At 41.5% G+C, this 23,901-nt stretch overlaps 1 protein-coding gene and 1 non-coding gene across 4 annotated transcripts in view; one reads left to right on the forward strand and one right to left on the reverse strand.

Annotated features, from left to right (window-relative positions):
• Positions 1–23,901, reverse strand: part of F8 (coagulation factor VIII) — a 137,569-nt gene that overhangs the window by 96,662 nt on the left and 17,006 nt on the right. For all 3 annotated transcript variants that reach the window (XR_006058215.2, XM_042241550.2, NM_001172550.1), the window contains 7 exon segments: positions 23,732–23,854; positions 18,417–18,629; positions 14,790–14,858; positions 11,101–11,202; positions 7,435–7,656; positions 5,213–5,471; positions 4,543–4,714 (listed from right to left, as the gene is read on the reverse strand). Coding sequence is in view for 2 of the 3 variants with exons in the window: in XM_042241550.2 (XP_042097484.1) it covers positions 4,543–4,714; positions 5,213–5,471; positions 7,435–7,656; positions 11,101–11,202; positions 14,790–14,858; positions 18,417–18,629; positions 23,732–23,854 (1,160 nt within the window). In the remaining variant the exon portion in view is untranslated.
• Positions 13,750–13,874, forward strand: LOC114111823 (small nucleolar RNA SNORA25). Its single transcript, XR_003587562.1, has one exon. It is a non-coding gene; the product is annotated as a small nucleolar RNA SNORA25 (small nucleolar RNA).

Consider the following 23,901-nt stretch of genomic DNA (forward strand, 5'->3'; position numbering starts at 1 on the left):
CAGCGTTCTTGCCTGGAAAATTCCACGGACAGAGGAGCCTAGTGGGCTACAGTCCATGTAGTCAAAAAGAGTCAAACAGAAATAAGGGACTGAACACACTCGCACAGAACAATCTACATCATGTTAGTTTTTGTGTGAAATATATGCACATGTATTGGTATAGTGTTAGTTGCTCAGTTGTTTCAGATTCTTTGCAACCCCATGGAATGTAGTATATATAGTTTATGCATATCTTTGTATAACTTATATTATTCCTGAAAGGGAATATGAAAAACTGACAGCAATAATTGCAGCTCAGACTAGGGTACTAGAAGTCTGGGAGGAAAGAAAGTTTCCTTTTGTTTTGCATACACTTTTTTGCCTTTTGAATTACTTCTACTAATTAAAAACAGGTAAATAAAACTCAAAAACAAAAATGTACAATAATAGCTAACTAAAAATTTAAAGAAGGGCAATGAAGAAAGACGTGCCCTACAAATATCAAAACATATTACAAGACTGTAGTCCTTAAAACAGTCATTTAGTAACAGATCAGTTAAAGAGAATAGATTTCAGCATTTTAGTAAATAATAAAAAGATCTTACCAGGTGGCTCAGTGGTAAAGAATCTGCCTGCAATGCAGGAGACCTGGGTTTGATCCCTGGGTGAGGAGGATCCCCTAGAGAAGGGAATGGCTACCCACTCCAGTATTCTTGCCTGGGAAATCCCATGGACTGAAGAGCCTGGTGGGCTACAGTGCATGGGCTCGCAAAGAATCAGACACCACTAAGCGTGCATGCATATAATTTTAAAAAGGCATTTTTCCATTATAGAAAGGTTGATTGGGCCAAATGGCTGTCACTTGTGGAAATCCCTGTTTGACACTATGCTCCATACCCAAAAGTAACTTCCAGAGCAATTAGAATGCTTATTATAAAAATAAAACTGTAAACACAAAAAGAATAAAATATAGTAGACTATTTTTATCATCTCTTAGGGGTGGTAAAGATGCTCCTAGAAAGAAAACATAAATGAAAAATATTCAGAAACATATAAATGTAAAGACTGATACAAAGATCTGACTATATTAAAACTGAAAATCTTTATAGGGAAAAAGGCATCATAAAGGAGTTAAAGTATAAGTGACAGACTGAGAAAAATACATGAAAGAAAAATAATAATGTGCTAATAGCTGTAATACATAAGCCTTTTACAAATATATAAGCAAATTTGGAAAACTCAGCAGTGGCCACAGGACTGGAAAAGGTCAGTTTTCATTCCAATCACAAAGAAAGGCAATGCCAAAAAATGCTCAAACTACCACACAACTGCACTCATCTCACATGCTAGTAAAGTAATGCTCAAAATTCTCCAAGCCAGGCTTCAGCAATACGTGAATCGTGAACTTCCAGATATTCAAGCTGGCTTTAGAAAAGGCAGAGGAACCAGAGATCAAATTGCCAACATCCACTGGATCATGGAGAAAGCAAGAGAGTTCCAGAAAAAACATCTATTTCTGCTTTATTAACTATGCCAAAGCCTTTGACTGTGTGGATCACCATAAACTGTGGAAAATTCTGAAAGAGATGGGAACACCAGACCACCTGACCTGCCTCTTGAGAAACTTATATGCAGGTCAGGAAGCAACAATTAGAACTGGACATGGAACAACAGACTGGTTCCAAATAGGAAAAGGAGTATGTCAAGGCTGTATATTGTCACCCTGCTTATTTAACATCATGACAAATGCTGGGCTGGAAGAAGCACAAGCTGGAATCAAGATTGCCGGGAGAAATATCAATAACCTGAGATATGCAAATGACACCACCCTTATGGCAGAAAGTGAAGAGGAACAAAAAAGCCTCTTGATGAAAGTGAAAGAGGAGAGTGAAACGGTAGTTTAAAGCTCAACATTCAGAAAATGAAGATCATGGCATCTGGTCCCATCACTTCATGGGAACTAGATGGGGAAACAGTGGAAACAGTGTCAGACTTTATTTTGGGGGGCTCCAAAATCACTGCAGATGATGACTGCAGCCATGAAATTAAAAGACACTTACTCCTTGGAAGAAAAGTTATGACCAACCTAGATAGCATATTCAAAAGCAGAGACATTACTTTGCCAACAAAGGTCTGTCTAGTCAAGGCTATGGTTTTTCCAGTGGTCATGTATGGATGTGAGAGTTGGACTGTGAAGAAAGCTGAGCTCCGAAGAATTGATGCTTTTGAAGTGTGGTGTTGGAGAAGACTCTTGAGAGTCCCTTGGACTGCAAGGAGATCCAACCAGTCCATTCTGAAGGAGATCAGCCCTGGGATTTCTTTTGGAAGGAATGATGCTAAAGCTGAAACTCCAGTACTTTGGCCACCTTATGTGAAGAGTTGACTCATTGGAAAATACTCTGATGCTGGGAGGGGTTGGGGGCAGGAGGAGAAGGGGATGACAGAGGATGAGATGGCTGGATGGCATCACTGACTCAATGGACGTGAGTCTCAGTGAACTCCAAGAGTTGGTGATGGACAGGGAGGCTTGGCGTGCTGCAATTCATGGGGTCGCAAAGAGTTGGACACGACTGAGTGACTGAACTGAACTGAACTGAAGCAAAAGATGGCCATTTCTAACATAATTTCATGGTGATAAGAGAATAGACTCTGTATGATTTCAATACCTTTAGACCATGAAATTTTTACACCTTGCTTTATGTCCCTAGATATCTTCCAGGATCTCCTAGTTTATAGTCTATAGGGACTTGAATAGAATTTTTAGGCTACTGATGTGTGAAAAATTGTATAAACTTCAATTATGTTGAATTGGTTCACAGTGCCTTTCAGGTCTACTATATGCTTCTCCTTCTCTGTATATTCATTCTATTAATTTTTGAGAGTTTGGTATTGAAACTCCAACTAAAATCTTCATTTACCTACTTAAAAAATAATTGCAATATATAGAAGAAGTATGTGTATTTCCCACGTCTCCTGTAAATGCATTATCATACTTTCATAATTTAAAAAAAGAAAAAAAAAGGAATGCTGCCTGCTATATCAATAATCAACGGATGTTGCAGTCACCCTCGACAGTGAGCCCTTGGGGTACTTAGGCCGGAAACAAGGAATGCCTGCCATCTAGTGGTCAGCAAACTGAAGCCACCCCCAATGGTGCAGCTTGAGGAAACTCAGGATGTGAAAACACACGATCCTGGCCCCAGATACCTGAGGTGCAGATCAAAGGAATGATTTCACTGAGCACACTCTGGGATCATCACATGCACAGAAAAGCCCTAAATTCCTCGACTTGACAAATCTAGTTTTCTTTAATTAGCAATAAATCTTTTGACAGTCTGACTACCTGCCTCTTGCTGCAAAGAAAGAAAGAAAGAAAAGAAAGAAAGAAAGAAAGAAAGGGGAGTTGCTCAGTCATGTCCGACTCTTTACAACCCCATGGACTGTAGCCCACCAGGCTCCTCCGCCCATGGGATTTTCCAGGCGAGAGTACTGGGGTGGGTTGTCATTTCCTTCTCCAAGGGATCTTCCCCTCCCAGGAATTGAACCCAGGTCTCCTGCATCATAGACAGATGCTTTACCATCTGAGCCACCAGGGAAGTCTTTGTTGCAAAGATTCCTATATATCATGGCTCTCCTCCTCAGAAGAGTTCTCTGAAAGTTATTTGAGATGCTGTCTCCCCAGCCCAAATTCTAATAGTAACTTAATAAAATGTAACTCTCCACTTTTTAGGTTGTGTGTTTTTTCCCCCTCATTGACATGACCATCTATCTGTAAACTGACTGTGAAAAAATATACCTGCTTTTTTTAAACCATTGTTCTCTGCAGCATAAGTGTTACTAATATCTTCCATCAAGGGTCATGAAATGTTTTCTGGAAAGGGATGGGTAGATATTAAGTGCTCTAGGCTTTGTGGGCTATATCTACTCTCTCTTACATATCCTTGGTATTTTTTTCCTTGCTGAGTTACTTTAGTCATGTCTGACTCTGTGCAACCCCACGGACTGGAGCCCGCCAGACTCCTCTGTCCATGGGGATTCTCCAGGCAAGAATACTAGAGTGGGTTTCCATTTCCTTCTCCAGGGGATCTTCCCACCAGGGATCAAACCCACATCTCTTATGTCTCCTGCATTGGCAGGCGGATTCTTTACCACTAGCACCACCTGGAAAGCCCCATTCTTTTCCTTACAGCTCTCAAAAATGTAAAATCCTTCTATGTTCACAGGTTCTCCAAAAGTAGACTATGAGACAAATTTGGCTTACAGCTCTTAATCTGCTGATTCCTGTACTATTTAACTAGTGGAAAAAGTTGTAGGAGGATATGTATGAAAATTTAAGCAATGAGTATTTCAACAGAGTGGCAGGTTTAATGGGTGGCGTTAATTTTGTTTCCTATGTATGAATATTTTAAAACAAATTTATAATTTACATTTATTTGTGTAATATTTATATATTTTAAAAGATGATGCCCTTTGGACATGAGGCTGAAACAGGAAGTTGCAAAAAACTCACAACTTTCCAGCCTTTGTCTTCTTACCCAAGCTTATATCTTTTCTTCAACTTACCAAAAGTGTGTCTCCAACTTCTCCATAAAGTAAAGGCCCCAGGATCCCTGATTCATGCTGAATAGCTTCACGAGTCTTAAATGTTCCATCTGTGTAAGCTATAAATCGTACTTTTCTGTACTTCCTACCAATCCGCTGAGGACCGTGGTTCAGATACAGACTTTTATAACTTCTGTATGAGACACAAAAAGATAAGACATTGGAATGAAGCATGCCAGGTAAAGGACAAGTTGCTAAAATCCAACTTTAAAACAGCTGATATGATTTCATCAAGGAAGGGTGAGAAAAATCTAGGTATCCCTGGTGGGAATTTCTGAAATATGTTAATGCTCTTGGTCCGCTGAGCCAGAGAGAGGACTTTCCCTGTGGCTCAGAAGGTAAAACATCTGCCTACAATGCGGGAGACCTGGGTTCGATCCCTGGGTCAGGAAGATCCCCTGGAGAAGGAAATGGCAACCCACTACAGTACTCTTGCCTGAAAAATCCCATGAACAGAGGAGCCTGGTAGGCTACAGTCCATAGGTTCTCAAAGAGTCGGACACAACTGAGCGACTTCACACTTGCCTGTACCTAACCCTACACATGGCTTAAGGGTTTGCTGTTTTGAGAAACTGAGAAGAACTTTTGGATTATGTGGAAGAGATAACACCAAGAGTCAAAAGATCCTTACCTGTCATTGGAGGTGAGGACCGAGGGGGCATAGTCCCAGTCATCCTCTTCAGCAGCAATGTAGTGGACCCAGGTTTTAGGATGCTTCTTTGCAACTGAGCGCATTTGGATAAAGGGAGGCACACTGTCACCATCGAACCTGACCACATCCATGTCAGAGTCATCCAAACCATCATCATAATCTTCTTCTTGGTTATTTTTCATCCATAGTCGGGGTTCCTCTGGGCAACTATCTACTTTGACATAAGCTTCCATACCATCTGAAGTCAGACAAAACCAATGTGAGGTTCAATGAGGTTTTCTGGCCTCAACTCTTCTGACTTTGTTTTCTCTTATGCCTTCTCCTAAGGGTTCTAACTTCCTATATGTATCACCTTCCCTATAGCTGGTATTTTCAGGTTTCTTCCTGTGGTCTTTGTACTCACCATTTACCTTCTGCCTGACTCTCCTCCAATCTTTGACTCCTGTTTCAAGATTTCCTCATTTGTTTTTCTTTCCCTTCTGGAACTGGCTCTGAGCCTATCACTTCCCAACTCTCAAACTGTAAACGAGAAGGCCTGAGGAACTGCATATTTTCAGCTTTTGGAAACTTAGGTCAGACTAACTCCCCACCCCTACAGTTACCTATTAATTTTTATACATAGTCCACTGAATTATGATACAAACTATAGATTTAGTAGCTTGTCAAGAAAAATCATAGTATAGATATAAATTTTAAGACATATCCAAAGTTAATAAAAACATGAAAAGGTTCAGCTTAGAATTAAGGAAATACATTATATATTTTAAGAGCACGTCTGACTGTGGCTAGTTGAAAGCCTTAGAGCAAGTCTATTCAGCAATCTTAATCTCATTTGCATGCTTTATAAAATATAAATAATAATAATCCCTCCCCTATCTAATGCCACAGGGCAACTTTGAAGAAAAATTCTAAGAAAGGAGACCTATTTACTGGGTAATGTGGAACAAGGCAGATTTCAGGAGCAGCAAGCACCTAGTGTGGGTTCATGTGGCCTTAAACACAATTCAGTCTAGATCTAAAAATGAAGTATTTTGTATGAGTTCCAAAAAGACAAAACATTTTTCTGAAAAACAAGGATTAAAATCAGCATAAAGAAGGGTCAAAAGAATAAGAAAAAGAAACAGAACATAAAACAAACTCTTCTTAAACAGAATCAGGCTTCAAACTAGGTCATGAGCAGCCTATATACAAGTAAATGACCTTTTCCTGTGTGCCTATGGGATCGACTTCCTGTTACTTGTCTGGTATGACACATTTTGTCTTGTCAAACATCCCATAATTATTATGTAACGTATCAGGAAAAGAGGTTCCTATGTTTCATCACTACAGAGGACTAGAAACAAAGTCACTCACAGAAAATAAGTGGAAAAAAGTACAAGATCAAATCTCTTTTTCAGGGCAACCAAGGAACCTGAAGGGAGGGTTAATACTAGATTGACAGGAATAACAAGTGCTGTTCATCATGAAAGATCAGGCCTCCCCAACATTTCTTTCCAACAGCTCTCAATGACCACAACAGAGGAGGAGACAAAGAGAGTTGTTAGACTGATTCAAGACTAAGAGTTAGCAGAGTAAATGTACAAGAAGAAAAATGGGGATGAGCTGATCATGTAACATGAGTTTTCATAAGCTATAGCTACAAATAAGCTCACTCACATTAACAATAATTTGCAACCGTAGGTACCATCGTCCCAACTTCCTTAGATAGGATCTTTGACCCTTTGCAAAGTCAAGTCATCCTTGAAAGCTTCACGTGGTGCTTCACATGTGTTTACCAACTTCCACTCCCATGTTATTTTTCCTGATGTCCCTCATCTCTGACCGAGTATCTACAGTGTGCCTCCTTCTATACCAGTTGTCTGGTGTCTCATACGGAGCACCACAATATCCTTTTGTATTTGCTATATATTGGGGCATCATTATTGACATCCTGGAGCCCTTAGGATTACATCCTAGATGCCATGACCCCAAATCACTCTCTCCATAGTACTAAAGCCTACTTAATGTTGGGAAAATAATGATATACTCTCCTCCTCACATTCTCCACCTCATTCTTCACTAAACCATTTCCCTTCCCTTGATCACAGGTAAACTCCCTTGTCCTATTTACTAATAATCAACCCCTCTTATATTCAAGGTGAAATATTTAAAAGAAGAGCTGGATATTTCTAATACTCGTTTTTCAGATCCACAGACATTACCGTGTTGGTGGGAAGAGATACGACAAAACAGTAGAAACTGGCCACAGTCCATCAGGACTGTCTGAGCGGTAAGGAAAGTTATTGGTGAGATCTCCAAGGAAGCCTGGCGATGGTTCCTCACGAGAAATGTGTGGCCTTCGAGGAAAATTGAGTGCACTTCCGGGGTGGTGCCCATTCCAATCACATGCCAATAGACTGATTTCTTATGACATCCAATCAGACCTGGAAAGTAGGAAAAACATAACTAGAGCCAAGAAGCAGAGAATCTGAAATGGAAAACACTTTCTAGGAAAGGATGAACAAACTCTGTGTACAAATTTTTATTATCTTGACTTGAAACCCAACTTTCCAAGGACACAGGGGTAGTCTCAAGCTAACAGCTCTTGCTGAAGTCATCAATGACTGTTGTGCTTCTGAATCCAATGGATCGATTTCAGTCTTCATCTGCATCTGTTAACCATTCATTCCTTCTTGAAATTCTGTTTTCCCTTGGCCTCTGTGCCAACAGACTTTTATTTCCCTAAGGCTTCAGTTCAGTTCAGTCTCTAAATTGTGCCCTACTCTTTGCAACCCTATGAACCACAGCACGCCAAACCTCCCTGTCCATCACCAACTCCTGGAGTTTAACCCAAACTCATGTCCACTGAGGTGGTGATGCCATGCAACCATCTCATCTTCTGTCGTCCCCTTCTCCTCCCACCTTCAATCTTTCCCAGCATCAGGGTCTTTTCAAATGAGTCAGCTCTTCGCATTAGGTGGCCAAAGTATCGGAGTTTCAGCTTCAACATCAGTCCTTCCAATGAACACCCAGGACTAATCTCCTTTAGGATGGATTGATTGGATCTCCTTGCAGTCCAAGGGAGTCTCAAGAGTCTTCTCCAACACCACAGTTCAAAACCATCCCTAAGGCTTAGACTGCTCCTTCTTCTGTTTCACTCTGTGACTGCTCCTCTTTACCCACCCATTAAATGGTAGATGACCTCAGGGCTCATCCCTAGCCTAATTATTCTTTTGTTAAACAAATTTTCTCCCTGAATAATATCATTCATTCTCACAGGATTCATGATCATTCATATGCTGATAATTCCCCTGTTCTCCCAGAAATCCAGACTTGCACAATCACCTTTTAACATCTTCACCTGGATACTTCAGGAAACACACAGGTACAAAAACAGATTTTTGTCTTTACCACTTCATCTTCTTCCAGAGTTCCTTATTTCAGTGAATGGTATTAATATAAGCCTGGATTCAATTCTGCAAGTGACAGTTATTCTTGTCCCTACTCTCACTTCTCACATCCAATCTAACACCAATTATGGCAATATCATTAATAACTGTAATATTTACTGAGCACTTGCATAACATCAAGCACTGTTCAGGATATTTTACAAGTTTGAACTCCCAATATTTCCCTGGTAGCTCAGACAGTAAAGCATCTGCCTACAATGTGGGAGACCCGGGTTCTGTCCCTGGTTCGGGAAGATCCTCTGGAGAAGGAAATGGCAACCCACTCCAGTACTCTTGCCTGGAACATCCCATGGATGGAGGAGCGTGATAGGCTACAGCCCACGGGGTTGCAAAGAGTCAGACACAATTGAGCGACTTCACTTTCAACCCTATATTATGAATGAAGAAACTATAATTGTCATCCCTTCCTTAAAGGAGAGGAAACTTATGCACAGAGAGGCAATTAATGTGATATATGAGAGAAGGGACTTATATGTCTTGAAAGTTAATTTCTTTTCTAAACTTGAAGTTTTACATATTAATTACAGAATTGTTGAATATCATTAATAACTGCAATATTTACTGAGCACTTGCATAACATCTGGAGAAGGAAATGGCAACCCACTCCAGTATTCTTGCCTGGAGAATCCCATGGACAGAGGAGCCTGGCGGGCTAAAGTCCACAGGGTCACAAAGAGTTGGACACGAATGAGCGAGTTCACTGCGTAACATCAAGCACCGTCCAGAGTATTTTACAAAAACTAAGATAATGGAATCCAGTCCCATCACTTCATGGCAAATAGATGGGAAGGAAATGGAAACAGGGAAAGATTTTATTTTCTTGGGCTCCAAAATCACTGCAGATGGTGACTGCAGCCATGAAATTAACAGATGCTTGCTCCTTGGAAAAAAAGCTATGAAAAACCTAGACAGTGAGTGTATTAGGATGCAGAGACATCACTTTGCCAACAAAGGTCTATTTAGTCAAAGCTATGGTTTTTCCAGAAGACGTGTATGGATGTGAGAGTTGGACCATAAAGAAGGCTGAGCCCTGAAGAATTCATGCTTTCAAATTGCAGTGCTGGAAAAGACTTTGGAAAGTCCCTTGGACAGCAAGATCAAACCAGTCCATCCTAAAGGAAATCAACCTTGAATATTCTTTGGAAGGACTGATGCTGAAGTTCCAATACTTTGGCCAACTGATGGGAAGAGCTGACTCACTGGAAAAGACCCTAATACTGGGAAAGACTGAGGGCAGGAGAAGAAGGGGGTCACAGGATGAGATGGTTAGATACCATCACTGATTTGATGGACATGAGTTTGAGTAAACTCCAGGAGACACTGAAGGACAGGGAAGTCTGGTATGCTGCAGTTCATGGGGTCACAAGGAGTCTGACATGACTGAGTGACTGAACAACAACAAAACCCTTCTTTCAATTAAGTTTGTATTTTAAGAATTATATTCCTAATTTTGTAAGCATGTTGGAAAAGGAAATGGCAACCCACTCCAGTATTCTTGCCTGGAAAATCCCATGGACGGAGGAGCCTGGTAGGCTACAGTCCATGGGGTCGCAAAGAGTCAGACACGACTGAGTGACTTCACTTTCTTATTATTTATTGTTTCTTTTTCATATAATCCTATTATTACTTTTGTAAACTTACTAGAGGATCTGTTTATTATACCAGGATGTAACTCAGGAACATCCAGAGGGAAGTGAAATACAGGGCAAGGCTTGGGGAAGGGCTCAGAGCTTCCACGCTCTCTCCAAGCACCTCTCTCCCAGCATCTCCATGGGTTCACGCGTTATCTAATTTACTTTGCTTATCTTGCATATTGTCTTTGTGTTTCAGGCTTTCCTTCAAGTATCTGTTCATCATTGGATGCCCACTTAGAAAGGAAAAGAGAAATCAGTAAGCTCTGTATACACTAAGAAAAGAAAAGAGAGAAAGTGAAGTCACTCAGCCATGTCTGAGTCTTTGTGACCCCATGGACTGTAGCTCACCAGGCTCCTCCATCCATGGGGTTTTCTAGGCAAGAGTACTGGAGTAGGTGGCCATTGCTTTCTTCAAGTGATCTTCCCAACCCAGGGATCGAACCTGGGTCTCCTGAATTGGGGGTAGGCACTTTATCGTCTGAGCCACTGTATACACTTCAGTTCAGTTCAGTCACTCAGTCATGGCCGACTCTTTGCGACCCCACAAACCACAGCACGCCAGGCCTCCCTGTCCATCCCCAACTCCCAAGTTTACCCAAACTCATGTTTGTATACACTGTATACACTGGCAGTCCTTAATTTTTTGATGACTGCAAGAAGGACTGGTCACTGTACCATAAGATCCCCCAGAGGCCAGAATTCAGATATCTGAGGACAACTGGAGAAGAGAGCTTTGATGGTGACTGCAGAAGATCCTGAGGATTCTTGAGCAGGTTGTACATACCTGGCAGAGACCTGTTTATATAGCCATTGATGGTGTGCAGTACAGAGGCAGAATCCATAACATGTGTCAAGGACTCATTTTTTCCCGAGTGCCAACTTTTCCCTGTTGAAAGAGGACACAAACAGAGGGCCAGCTAAGTGTCTGTCTCATGACTGACCCTCCCTTTCCCCTTCTCTCTCTCCCATCAGGCAAATAAGGCGCACATCTTTTTTGTCAGCAGAGATGACTTGCCCTCAAAGTCGGTAGGCAAAAGGGAGAAGACAATCACCATAAGGCAGACCCTTATTGCTCAGACTGATGCTGTCTCTTTATATTTATCCATGACAGTAGGTAGAAGGGAATAATGACAAATGATCACTAGGAGAAGGGAGAATATTGGTTAGTTTGTATCATGATGACTTCTATTCACTGGTTGACTTATGTTAGAGGGAGAACATGAAAATCCTCCTAAGAAAAGGCTGCCAGTACCTGTCCCTGTCCTACTTGCTTCATCCAGTCTGTAATAATGAAAGCCCATGGACAGGAAACCTTCCCAACCTTGTCACTGAAATTGATAAAAGTGAAAGAAGCAGAAATATTATTATTAGCAGTCCCTTGAGGTTGCCCTCAAGAACTGATTCATTAGAAAAGACCCTGATACTGGGAAAGATTGAAGGCAGGAGGAGAAGGGGACAACAGTGGATGAGATGGTTGGATGGCATCACCGACTCAATGGACACGAATTTGAGTAAATTCAGGAGGTTGGTGATAGACAGGGAGCCCTGGTGTGCTGCAGTCCATGAGATCACAGAGTTGCACAGACTGAGTCACTGAACTGAACTGAGGTTACCCTTCTGTACAAAAGACTGAAACTTTCTGAAGCACTGAACCTTTGGTGAACTCTCATAAGTTCATTTATTCAGTCATCTACTCATGTATTCATTCAGTCAAACATGTTTACTGAGCACTACTAAGCATTAGGGCTTCCCAGGTGGCTCAGTGGTAAAGAATCCCCTTGACAATGCAGGAGATGCAAGAGACGCGGGTTCAATCCCTGAGTTGGGAAGATCCCCTGGAGGAGGAAATGCAACCCACTCCAGTACTCTTGCCTGGAGAATCCCATGGACTGAGACTAGTAGGCAACATTCCATGGGGTCACACAAAGTCAGACATGACTGAGCGACTGAGCATAGCACAGCACACTGAGCACTAGCACTGATGACAAAGAAGTAGACACAGCCTCTGCCTTCAAGGTGCTTACAATGTAGCTCAAATAGAGATGTGGACCATTATTACAAAGAATGAAGAGTGAAGTAAAAGAGATAAGAACAGAGTATTGTGGGACCAGAGAAGAGAAGGCACTTCACTCTGCTTGAAGAGAAAGGAACAGGAGGGTAAAGAAGATAAGTATGGTTTAGTGTGATAAGGAGGAAGCTCAAGTGCTGTTGAAAGACATAAAGAAGCATCTAATGGAGACTAGAAGGAGTGGAAACTTACTTGACATGAAGCTGGAGACATGTTTTCCAGGCCAAGGAAATGGCATGAGTAAAGGCCTGGATACTAGAAAAAACATAGCATGTGTGGGTGTAACACAAAATGTGTTCAGTGTGGTTGCGATGTGAATGGTGAGACAGCAAGAGGAGCAAAACAAAGCTAGACAGGTTGTTGGGGACGAGGTCACATATTATTGTGTAAAGAAGTTTCCATTTTGCCTTGTGAAACTGAAGGATTTTAAAGACTGGCGTGACATGATCAGATTAACGTTTCAGTAAGCTCCCTTTGGCTGCTATGAAGTGTTGGGGGCACAAAAAGACAAGGAGACTAGTTGGGGGAGAGGTGATAGGGGTCTCAGTTCGGAAGATGGCAGTGTAGGAAGATCCGGAGGAGAGAGAAGGTGATGATAGAACGATTCTATCAGGAGGAGAAGAAAGCAGAAGTACTAACACCACCTTATGTCCTGAAAAGTGAAAGTGAAGTGAGAGTGTGTCCTCAGAAAAGTGTCACTCAGTCGTGTCCAACTCTTTGTGACCCCATGGACTCGTCCATGGAATTCTCCAGGCCAGAATACTGGAGTGGGTAGCCTTTCCCTTCTCCAGGGGATCTTCCCAACCCAGGAATCAAACCTGGGTTGCCCACATTGCAGGCAGATTCTTTATCAACTGATGAGCTATCGGGGAAGCAAGGTCCTGCATTACTGAATTGAAATCAGTCAATCCTCACAACCATCCTATGAAAAAGTAGATATTATTTCAACTTTAAAATGGAGGAAACTGAGACACAGAGAGGTTAAGTAACTTGCTAAAGTTACTTAAATAGTAAGAGATGAAGATAAGAAAAAGCATACTCACAGAAACACAGAAGAGAAGGGTGACTGCAAGGGTCTCAGGAAATGGGGAGATGTTGGTCCAATGGGACAACCTTTCACTTTTAAGACAAACAAGTTCTGGGAATCTAATGTACAGCACGATGAGCAAACTACATTGAACACCAGAAATAAGCTCAGGGAATAGATTTCACACAAAAATGATAACTATGCGGGCAGACAGGTTAATTTGACTGTAGTAATAATTTCTCTATGTTTATCTAAAATCATTTAATACACCTTAAATATATATGATTTGCAGTAAAAAAATTTCTTTTAAAGAGGAGGCATTGAGAAAATAAAGCAATAGGTCACTTCCAAAAGGGCTTGTTGGACCAAACCAGGAGCTCTTAAATACTGTGACCAAAGACTGAAATTCTCCATAAGATGTGATAGCCACTCAATTGTGCTGTTTTCCTGAGTAGAGACAGATGCCTCAGCCACTCATGTCCATGATTGGTGATATGTGGGAAAGTAAATAAATGCACCCCAAGTTTCACCAAGGACTTCCCTGGTGGCTCTGCAGGAAAGAACCTGCCTGCCAAAGCAGGAGATGGATTTGATCCCTGGGTTGGGAAGATCCCCTGGAGGAGGAAAAGGCAACCTACTCCAGTATTCTTGCCTGGAGAATCCCACGGACAGAGGAGCCTGGTGGGCTACAATCCATGGGGTTGCCAAGAGTCAGACATGACTGAAGCGACTTAGCACACATGAAGTTTAACTAAAGCTAAGAAGAAAACAAACAAAAAAATTACATACAAGAGATACTGTGGGGGATAGAGGCCTTGCCCCTTTCCTGTCCTTCAGACCAGAGTTCCTCGTGTAAAACTGCTGCACCTCAACTCAGCTGGGAGGAGAAGGTGCGCAGGTCACTCACAGCAAGAAGGCACTGGGCGCCCAGAGCACAGATGTGGCTCACCCACTGGATCAGCAAGTGCTCCTATGTGGAGAACTCCACCCACTTCCACCCACCTGCTTCCACACCAGCTTCCGCATAAAGTAGCCTTGCCCTGGGACTGTGGGAAGAGCATGTGCTCTAGAACCCAAGCTTGTACCTCTCCCGCCTTGATCAAATCATTAAGCTTTCCTTTGCTTCTAAGCGAGCAAAAAAGGAAAGTGAAAAGTCTTTGTTGACAGATTTAATGAGAGACAAGGCCATCTGTTACCCAGCTCCTCTCTCTTCTTACTTCATAGCTGCCCATGGAAGTCCACGGGCATTTTGTTCTTGGCTTTCATTTTCATCCCTATCTACATCATTCCATTCACAGCCCTCATGCTCAAGTACCACGTTACATTAGTCTATTTCATTTCTTTCAGCAGACCAAAATTCAGATTGCAGGTCACTAACCTTCATCAAATACAGCAAACAGTAGTACGAATTTGTGCAAGGTCTGTGTCCTTTCTTTGATCAGAGTCCCTGAAAAAGAAATGAAAGCATTTATCTTCTATAGAAAATCCTATTACAGGAAAATGACACTAGGAGGACACATGACTTCATCAACTGCTTTGTCTCTTGATCTCTTATTAACTTCAGTTCAGTTCAGTTCAGTCACTCAGTTGTGTTGGACTCTTTGCAACCCCATGGACTGCAGCCCGCCAGGCCTCCCTGTCCATCACCAACTCCTGGAATTTACTCAAACTCATGTTCATTGAGTCAGTGATGCCATCTCATCCTTTGTCATTCCCTTATTAACTTAACCATAGCATAATTTCCTTGGTGTCACGTCTATACCAGTGCTCCCAAAATTATCTGCAGTAAAGGACTTGATAAAAAGTTTCAAATTTGTTGCACACCATTACTTTTATAAAAGATGACAAAAATTAATTGCTAAAAAAAAGAAATTAAAAATAATCAAATGACAAGTCCATATAATCATATTTCATGTGCATGTATATATTCACAACAAATATACAAAATAAAAAGAAAAACTGCAAAATTCATACACATTGCTCATGGAAATGTGCATATATGTAAATAATAAATTAAAATACTCAAAATGGATTAAAGATCTAAACCTAAGACCAGAAAATAGAAAACTCCTAGATGAGAACATAGTCAAAACACTCTCCCACATAAATCACAGCAGGATCCTCTATGACCCACCTCCCAGGATATTAGAAATAAAAGCAAAAATAAACAAATGGGACCTAATTAAAATTAAAAGCTTCTGTACAACAAAGGAAACTATAAGCAAGGTGAAAGACAGCCTTCAGAATGGGAGAAAATAATAGCAAATGAAGCAACTGACAAAGAACTAATCTCAAAAATATACAAGCAACTCCTGCAGCTCAATTCCAGAAAAATAAATGGCCCAATCAAAAAATGAGCCAAAGAACTAAACAGACATTTCTCCAAAGAAGACATACAGATGGCTAACAAACACACGAAAAGATGCTCAACATCACTCATTATCAGAGAAATGCAAATAAAAACCACAATGAGGTACCATTTCACGCCAGTCAGAATGGCTGCTATCCAAAAGTCTACAAGCAATAAATGCTGGAGAGGGTGTGGAGAAAAGGGAACTCTCTTACACTGTTGGTGGGAATGCAAACTAGTGCAGCCACTATGGAGAACAGTGTGGAGATTCCTTAAGAAACTGGAAATAGAACTGCCTTATGACCCAGCAATCCTACTGCTGGGCATACACACCGAGGAGACCAGAATTGATGAATGGTTCTAGAGGCGCTGGGCAGAATGGTGGGTGTGGGACTCTGGCTGGCGGAAGATACAGACATAGGTTACAGTATCAACCAGAATTGATACAGGATGCTTGGGGCTGGTGCACTGGGATGACTCAGAGGGATGCTATGGGGAGGGAGGTGGGAGGAGGGGTTCAGGATGGGGAACACGTGTATACCCGTGGCGGATTCATATTGATGTATGGCAAAACCAATACAATATTGTAAAGTAATTAGCCTACAATTAAAATAAATAAATTTATATTTAAAAAATAAAAATAAAAGCAGGGGCCATGCTCCTAGGAGGAAAAAGAAAAGAATAAACTCCAAATGACTATAAAAATATAAATAAAATAAAAGGTTTAATTTAAATGACTATGATTTTTAACATAAGAGCTTATAAACATGTATAAACTCTTGCTTTTCGCAGATTTCTATGTTTGGGGGTTATAGATGACAAACTAAACTCCCCAAATGGTCTATACACTATTCAGTTCACTTCAGCCACTCAGTCATGTCCAACTCTTTGTGACCCCATGAATTGCAGCATGCCAGGCCTCCCTGTCCATCACCATCTCCCAGAGTTCACTCAAACTCATGTCCATCAAGTCAGTGATGCCATCCAGCCATCTCATCCTCTGTCATCCCCTTCCCCTCCTGTCCCCAATCCCTCCCAGCATCAGAGTCTTTTCCAATGAGTCAACTCTTCACATGAGGTAGCCAAAGTACTGGAGTTTCAGCTTCAGCATCAGTCCTTCCAAAGAACACCCAGGACTGATCTCCTTTAGAATGGACTGGTTGGGTCTCCTTGCAGACCAAGGGACTCTCAAGAGTCTTCTCCAACACCAAACTTCAAAAGCAACAATTCTTTGGTGCTCAGCTTTTTCACAGTCCAACTCTCACATCCATACATGACTACTGAAAAAAACCATAGCCTTGACTAGATTGAACTTTGTTGGCAAAGTAATGTCTCTGCTTTTCAATATGCTCTCTAGGTTGGTCATAACTTTCCTTCCAAGGAGTGTCTTAATTTTATGGCTGCAGTCATCATCTGCAGTGATTTTGGAGCCCCCCAAAATAAAGTCTGACACTGTTTCCACTGTTTCCCCATCTATTTCCCATGAAGTGATGGGACCAGATACCGTGATCTTCTTTTCCTGAATGTTGAGCTTTAAACCAACTTTTTCGCTCTCCTCATTCACTTTCATCAAGAGGCTTTTAGTTCCTCTTCACTTTCTGCCATAAGGGCGGTGTCATTTTCATATCTGAGGTTATTGATATTTCTCCTGGCAATCTTGATTCCAGCTTGTGCTTCTTCCAGCCCAGCGTTTCTCATGATTTACTCTGCATATAAGTTAAATAAGCAGGGTGACAATATACAGCCTTGACGTACTCCTTTTCCTATTTGGAGCCAGTCTGTTGTTCCATGTCCAGTTCTAACTATTGCTTCCTGACCTGCATATAAGTTTCTCAAGAGGCAGGTCAGGTGGTCTGGTGTTCCCATCTCTTTCAGAATTGTCCACAGTTTATTGTGATCCACACAGTCAAAGGCTTTGGCATAGTCAATAAAGCAGAAATAGATGTTTTTCTGGAATTATCTTGCTTTTTCCATGATCCAGCAGACTTTGGCAATTTGATCTCTGGTTCCTCTGCCTTTTCTAAAACCAGCTTGAACATCTTGAAGTTCATGGTTCATGTATTACTGAAGCTTGGCCTGGAGAATTTTGAGCATTAGTTACACACTTAGATGTACTATTTTACCTTCATGGAGGTTTCAAGGAACCTAATGCAAAATTTGTATAAAGGACTACTGAGACAGCTCATAGGATATGTGAAGCATAAAGCAGAAGAAGAGAAAGTGAAATTGAAGTCACTCAGTTGTGTCTGACTCTTTGCAACCCCATGGACTGTAGCCTGCCAGGCTCCTCCGTCCATGGAATTCTCCAGGCAAGAATACTGGAGTGGGTTGCCATTTCCTTCTCTGGGGGATCTTCCCGACTCAGGGATCGAATCCGGGTCTCCAGCATTGCAGCCTGACTCTTGACTGTCTGAGCCACCAGGGAAGAGAAGAGATACCTAATTCCAGAATTTGGCTTTTGTTGGCCATTACAGTGCATTGTGGCTACATGGGATGCATAGATCCTACCATGTGGTTCTATTTATCTCAGAGACTATTCTCCTTTCCATGGCCATGATTCGAAGCAAAAGAAACCTCTTTCAGATTAAAGAGTGCAGCACCATTTTTTATGAATTGACACAGATGTTTGTACTTCCTACTTTTTCTTATACTTACCTTCCCTACAAATTAGCAGGGCTCCGATGAGACCTGAGTTCACGTCTTTCACCAGGTCCACATGAGAAAGATATGAGTAGGTGAGACATGGTGGGTCAGAGGCTGTTGGACCGTTTTCTTTCAGGATATGCCAGACGTAGGTATGACTTTTACCAGGAATGACTTTGTCATCTTCCTTCTCCCTTTGGCTGGTTTCATCCTTATATGCAGCACCTAAATCAAGGAGGGATAAAGTTGTCCTTTTATGCCCATTGCCCACTCAAGGAGGCATCAAGTTTATTGTCACCAGTAGACTCTATGCAAGAAGCAACTTTTCTGAAACAATATGGAATACTAAACAGCAGCAGCTATAAATGAAGAGAAGCCACCTTATATATTTCAGAGGAGTTCTTGACCACTAAGGCAAATATGAGTGGTTGAGTGGTTCTGTAAGAACTTCAGATTGTAACAATAATATTGCTTCCATTATTCCATCTTTTTACCTAATTCAAGTCAGTTCAATTCAGTAGACATGCATTGAGTATGTGCTTTGTTTCAGACTTTAGTAAGCACTGGTGAGGGTCAGGGAAGGGTGAGATGCAGAGATTTTTTAACAGATATTTTCTTGCTCTCCCATCCTTAGTGATGTTAAAATTGACCTCTGAATTATCTGATACCTTTATTCTACAATAAGCACTATATGTATTCATTCTTTTTTTTTCTTTCAGAAGTAACAAGAAAGAATTTTATTATAAATATAGTAACTAAGTTATCTGTATTTCATAGAAGAGAAGATCAAAACTAGCATGTTTAAAAAATAGCCTAAGTTCACTCAGCTTGTGCAGACAAAAATCAAATTGGAATTCTATACTCCAAATCACAAGTGTTCTGTTCTTTTCCCTTTACTTCAACTCTGATCAATTATAGAAAAATGAAGCCAATCATTTTATAGATATCTGTCCCAAACTTCTGCATAGACAATATCATCCACACCTAGTGCTCAATTGCCATCTCTGAGCAAAGGACTTTTTAATATATAGCTTGACTCCTGATTTCTCTCCTGGACTTTACTAATCTGTCTTCACCTGGAAGTCTAGTTGTCAACACAGTCAACCAGTCATCCAACTTACATCATTACCTTTATGAAGTCATCATCCTTAAGCTTCTCCTCTTATTCAATCAATGCTTCTAGGTCATTTCATCAGACAGAAGTAGAAAATATTCAAAGGCACTGACCATAACACTTACACTGTTATTGAACTATTTTTCTAACAACTCGCCTTGGTTTCTTGAATTCATAATGGTCTCTAGGACTCCAGAGCATTCAAGGTATTCAGGGTGTTCTTCATTTATACTCCATCTTACCCCACAATAGCTATACATCTAATAGAGGGACCTCTCTAACAGAGCACAGGAGACCCCTGCATTGACTCACTACAAAAGCAGCCACTCTTATAAATGGGTATCCCTCCACTGGGCATTAGGGACAATTGGCTTCATCCAGAAGCAACAGCAGACCAATATTGGTGCTTAGCACACCCTGGTGGACATTTAGAAAAACATGAGCTGCACTTCGGGATGGAGAGTGTCATCATGTCTCTGTGTGATTGTGGGTTGGTAGCAAATTCTGAATAGTGAAAACATTTGGATAGGAAGAGAGGGGATCACGGAGGGGTTAAAAAAGGGGCTTCAACTGTGTCTTCTGTTTAATTTCTTAAAATAAAGTAGGCAAAGACAGCAAAATGTTAAGATTTGCCAAAGTGCAGTCTGGATGGGAGGGCAGTTTGGAGGAGCATGGATACATGTATCTGTATGGCTGAGTTCCTTCTCTGTCCACCTGAAACTATTGCAGCATTGTTTGTTAATCGGTTATACTGCCAAACAAAAGAAAAAGTTTTCAAAAAAGATTTGCCAAAGTGAGCTAGGGCTTCCCTCAGAGCTCAGTGGGTAAAGAATCTGCCTGTAACGCAGGAAACCCCGGTTTGATTCCTGAGTCAGGAAGATCGCTGAAGAAGGGGTAGGCTGTCCACTCCAACATTCTCAGGCTTCCCTGGTAGCTCAGCTGGTAAAGGATCCACCTGCAATGTGGGAGACCTGGGTTTGATCCCTGGGTTGGGAAGATTCCCCTGGAGAAGGGAAAGGCTACCCACTCCAGTATTCTGGTCTGGAGAATCCCATGGACTTTATAGTCCAAGGGGTTGCAAAGAGTTGGATATGACTAAGCGACTGTCACTTTCAAAGTGAGCTAATGGGTACATGTTTGTTGGCTCTATTATTTCTTGTACCTTTTTTTGTTTGTTTGTTTGAAATATTTGATTAGGAAAAGAATCCCCTTTTACATAATAGTAAAGTTGGGAGAGGGATGAGGGGTTAATGAGAGGTCAAGAGTGTGTGAAAACTGCATCTGTCTTGATGAGGACAGTGAGTGGATTGGGAGGATAGCCGGGCAGTGGTAAGGCACCGCTTAAGGCGAGGTGCAAGGTTTATTTCAACTATAACCATTTGCTCGGTTGCTAGTAGAAGAGATGGAGAACAGATTTCACCAGGGTAGCAGTTTAGCCAAGAGAGTAGAATAGAAACAAGGAGGCCAGGAACCTGTGGATCCCAAGGAGAATGAAGAATTCTTGGAGTGGGGAGGGAAAGAATGATGGCTGGCAAAGTAGGAGAATGTTGACAGCTGGAACCTGAGATCTTGGATTTGATTCAGGTTGCTCACAACAAGGTCTGTCCTTTGGTGAAGACAAAGGTGATTTTTCCAGACCAAGTGAAGCGGTGCCTGGGCAAAAGCATTGTGCATAGCCTTGAAAGTTGCCATGTCTACTCAGGTATGTTTTCTTTGGGAAACCTCTGTCTTCAGAGTCTTACTTGAGCTTCTATACCAGCCACCTGCAAATACTCTGAGCAGAATGCATTTTGTGCAATTGCCATCTTCTGTTATATTCCAAACAACACTGTTGGGAACATTCGAGAATGTTCTGGAAAGCCCTCTATTCACCCCCCTGCAGCTGTATCAGCCTTGCCCCAGGCATGGTCAAGGGCCCCAGAGCCTGACCTGCTCAGACACCCCAACTCAGTGACCCCTGGGCATGAGTACTCAACCACAGGCCAAATGCTGTGCTTCAGAGGCTACTGTACTACACTCTCTGGTGCCTTCGGTTGCTTTTTCCTTCACCTGATCTCTGCTCAGCAGCTTTGGGTCAGCAGCTGTTAACTTGTCTGCCCCCATGCTGTCTTTCATAGCCTCATTGTGTGGCCTTACTTACAGCCTAGGATGGTGTTAGAACCCCACTTGTCCAGAAAATAATTTAAAAGAATTTCTCTAGCACCGGGTTTCCCTTTTCAGCTCAAGACCAAACCTGAAATTTCCCTGGATCTGCTTTTAACTCTCCTTCTGGCTCTTTTGACAGACATTCCATGGGAATTAGCTGTCCTGACATACATCTTACGCTTTTAGATTCTATTAGCCAGAAGAAGTCACATGGTCATATCCAATACCAATATGGTAGAGAAATGTACTCCTCCTGCTCTGGAGGAGGGGATGGCTGTTTGCTGAACTGAAATACAATTTCCCAGAGTTTTGGTTTGGGAGATTAACATGACAGGCTTACGAAGCAGCTCAGTGGTTGTCTGGGGCTGGGGGTAGGAATGGGGCTTTAACAGCAAGACCAGAACTTCTTGACATGGATGGTGTTGGTGGCCCCATGACTGTCTGAATTGAGTCAGTCATCAAACTACTTTAAATGACTGAATTTCGTGGTATGTAATTTAAACTTCAATAAAACTGTTTTAAAATGCTATCGGGAAACCATACACAAAAATTCATTTGTGATGGGTTATAGACTTCAGCATGAAAGGCAAAATAATAGAACTTCTAAAGGAAAGCATGGAAGAAATCCTTCATGACTTGGGGGTAGGCAAATGTCTTAAATAGGACCCAAAGTCTAACATACAAGGAAAACATGTGATACTTTTTTTGTGTGTTTCATTAATGTTTGAATTTTTATGCTTCACCAACTTTAAGAACTTTACCAAAAAAATTATCAAAAGAGTGAAAATTCAAGCTACAGACTGGAAGAAGATATGTAAATATTTCTATCTGTCAGAGGATTTGTATTCAGAATATATAAACTAACTCTACAAATCAATCAGGAAAAGATAAACAAATCATTGTCTTTGTATCAGGAAAAGTACTTAAACAGTTGATTAGATAGTTTATTAAAGGATATCAGAAAGGTCAATAAGCATGTGAAGTTATACTTATCATCATCATGGATTTACCTTACATGTTGGGGCCCCTAGGCTAATCTAAGGAGGCCAAGAATTTGTGGATGATAACATATAAACACACAGGCTTGTGATAGGACTATAAATTACATGGGCATTAGGCCCCTGACTCACTGTGTTGTTCCTGGACTGTTATATGTATGAGAGATTAGATAGACTATTTTCCTGGAACTCACAAGGCTTAGGGTACAAAACAGTCATCTCTATGCTGAGCTCCTAGGTGCAGAATTGGGGGAACCCTGGTCTCTCTAAAAATGCGCCTAGATTCATTCTGGAAGCTTTCAAGTGGATAAGCCTCATGGATAGCCTGCTAGGCACCAGGCAGAACCTGGGATGTCTTTTCCTCTATATCCCTGCCGGCTCCTATCTTTCACCTTCCCTCAGTCCATGTCTGCCCTGACTTCAGGAGTGCAACCAAAAAAGGTAGTACTCTTCCATTTTTGCATGAGAACATCGAAGCATAGTCAGACCATACAGTACAGGACATGTGCTCCAATAATGTACTGATGATTTGCTTGAATCTTCTTGATCTGTATATGTAATAGTCCATCTGGGCAATATCAGGGTCCACTGTGACATTCCCTTTCATTCCTTCTTGCACCATGGGAATTGCGGCCAAACAGATTTTTTATTCTTTGTTGTAATGAGGTCAGCTTGTTCTTCAGCTAGTTGGCCCTAACCACATGGTGACATCCATATTTTAGTAACTGGGAGAAAGGGAGGGAAAGGAAATGTCTGAAAAATCTGAATCTAAGGAAAGAGAAGGAAAATTCGGTTTCATTGCTACACCAATGGCCTTGATCTTCCCTAGGAAGTTTTCTTGGCATAAGAAGGCAGATAAAGTGGGATTTTCGGATTTGTGGCCTGGTTCCCCAAGGGATAACAGAGGACAGAGACAAGCTTTGGGATAAGACCAAAATAACAATGTTCTCGACTTCATGCAATGGGCCTAGGTTTGAATCCTGACTCCACCATTCATTAGCTGTATGACCTTATACTCACTACTCTTCTATCCGTAGTATGATCGAACCATAGGAGGGCATTTGACTCACCTTCAGAAGATTTCCAGTAGGATACGCCAATAGCATGAAGACTAACAGGATGAGAAGCCATATTCTTAAATGTAATGACCACGGTGTCATAAACCTCAGCCTGGATAGTTGGACCCAGCAGACCTGCAAGAAGGACATGTTTCCCCAAATGTCATTTGGAAGGATGTTTA

The sequence above is a fragment of the Ovis aries genome, chromosome X, assembly GCF_016772045.2.
Source record: "Ovis aries strain OAR_USU_Benz2616 breed Rambouillet chromosome X, ARS-UI_Ramb_v3.0, whole genome shotgun sequence".
NCBI lineage: Eukaryota > Metazoa > Chordata > Mammalia > Artiodactyla > Bovidae > Ovis > Ovis aries.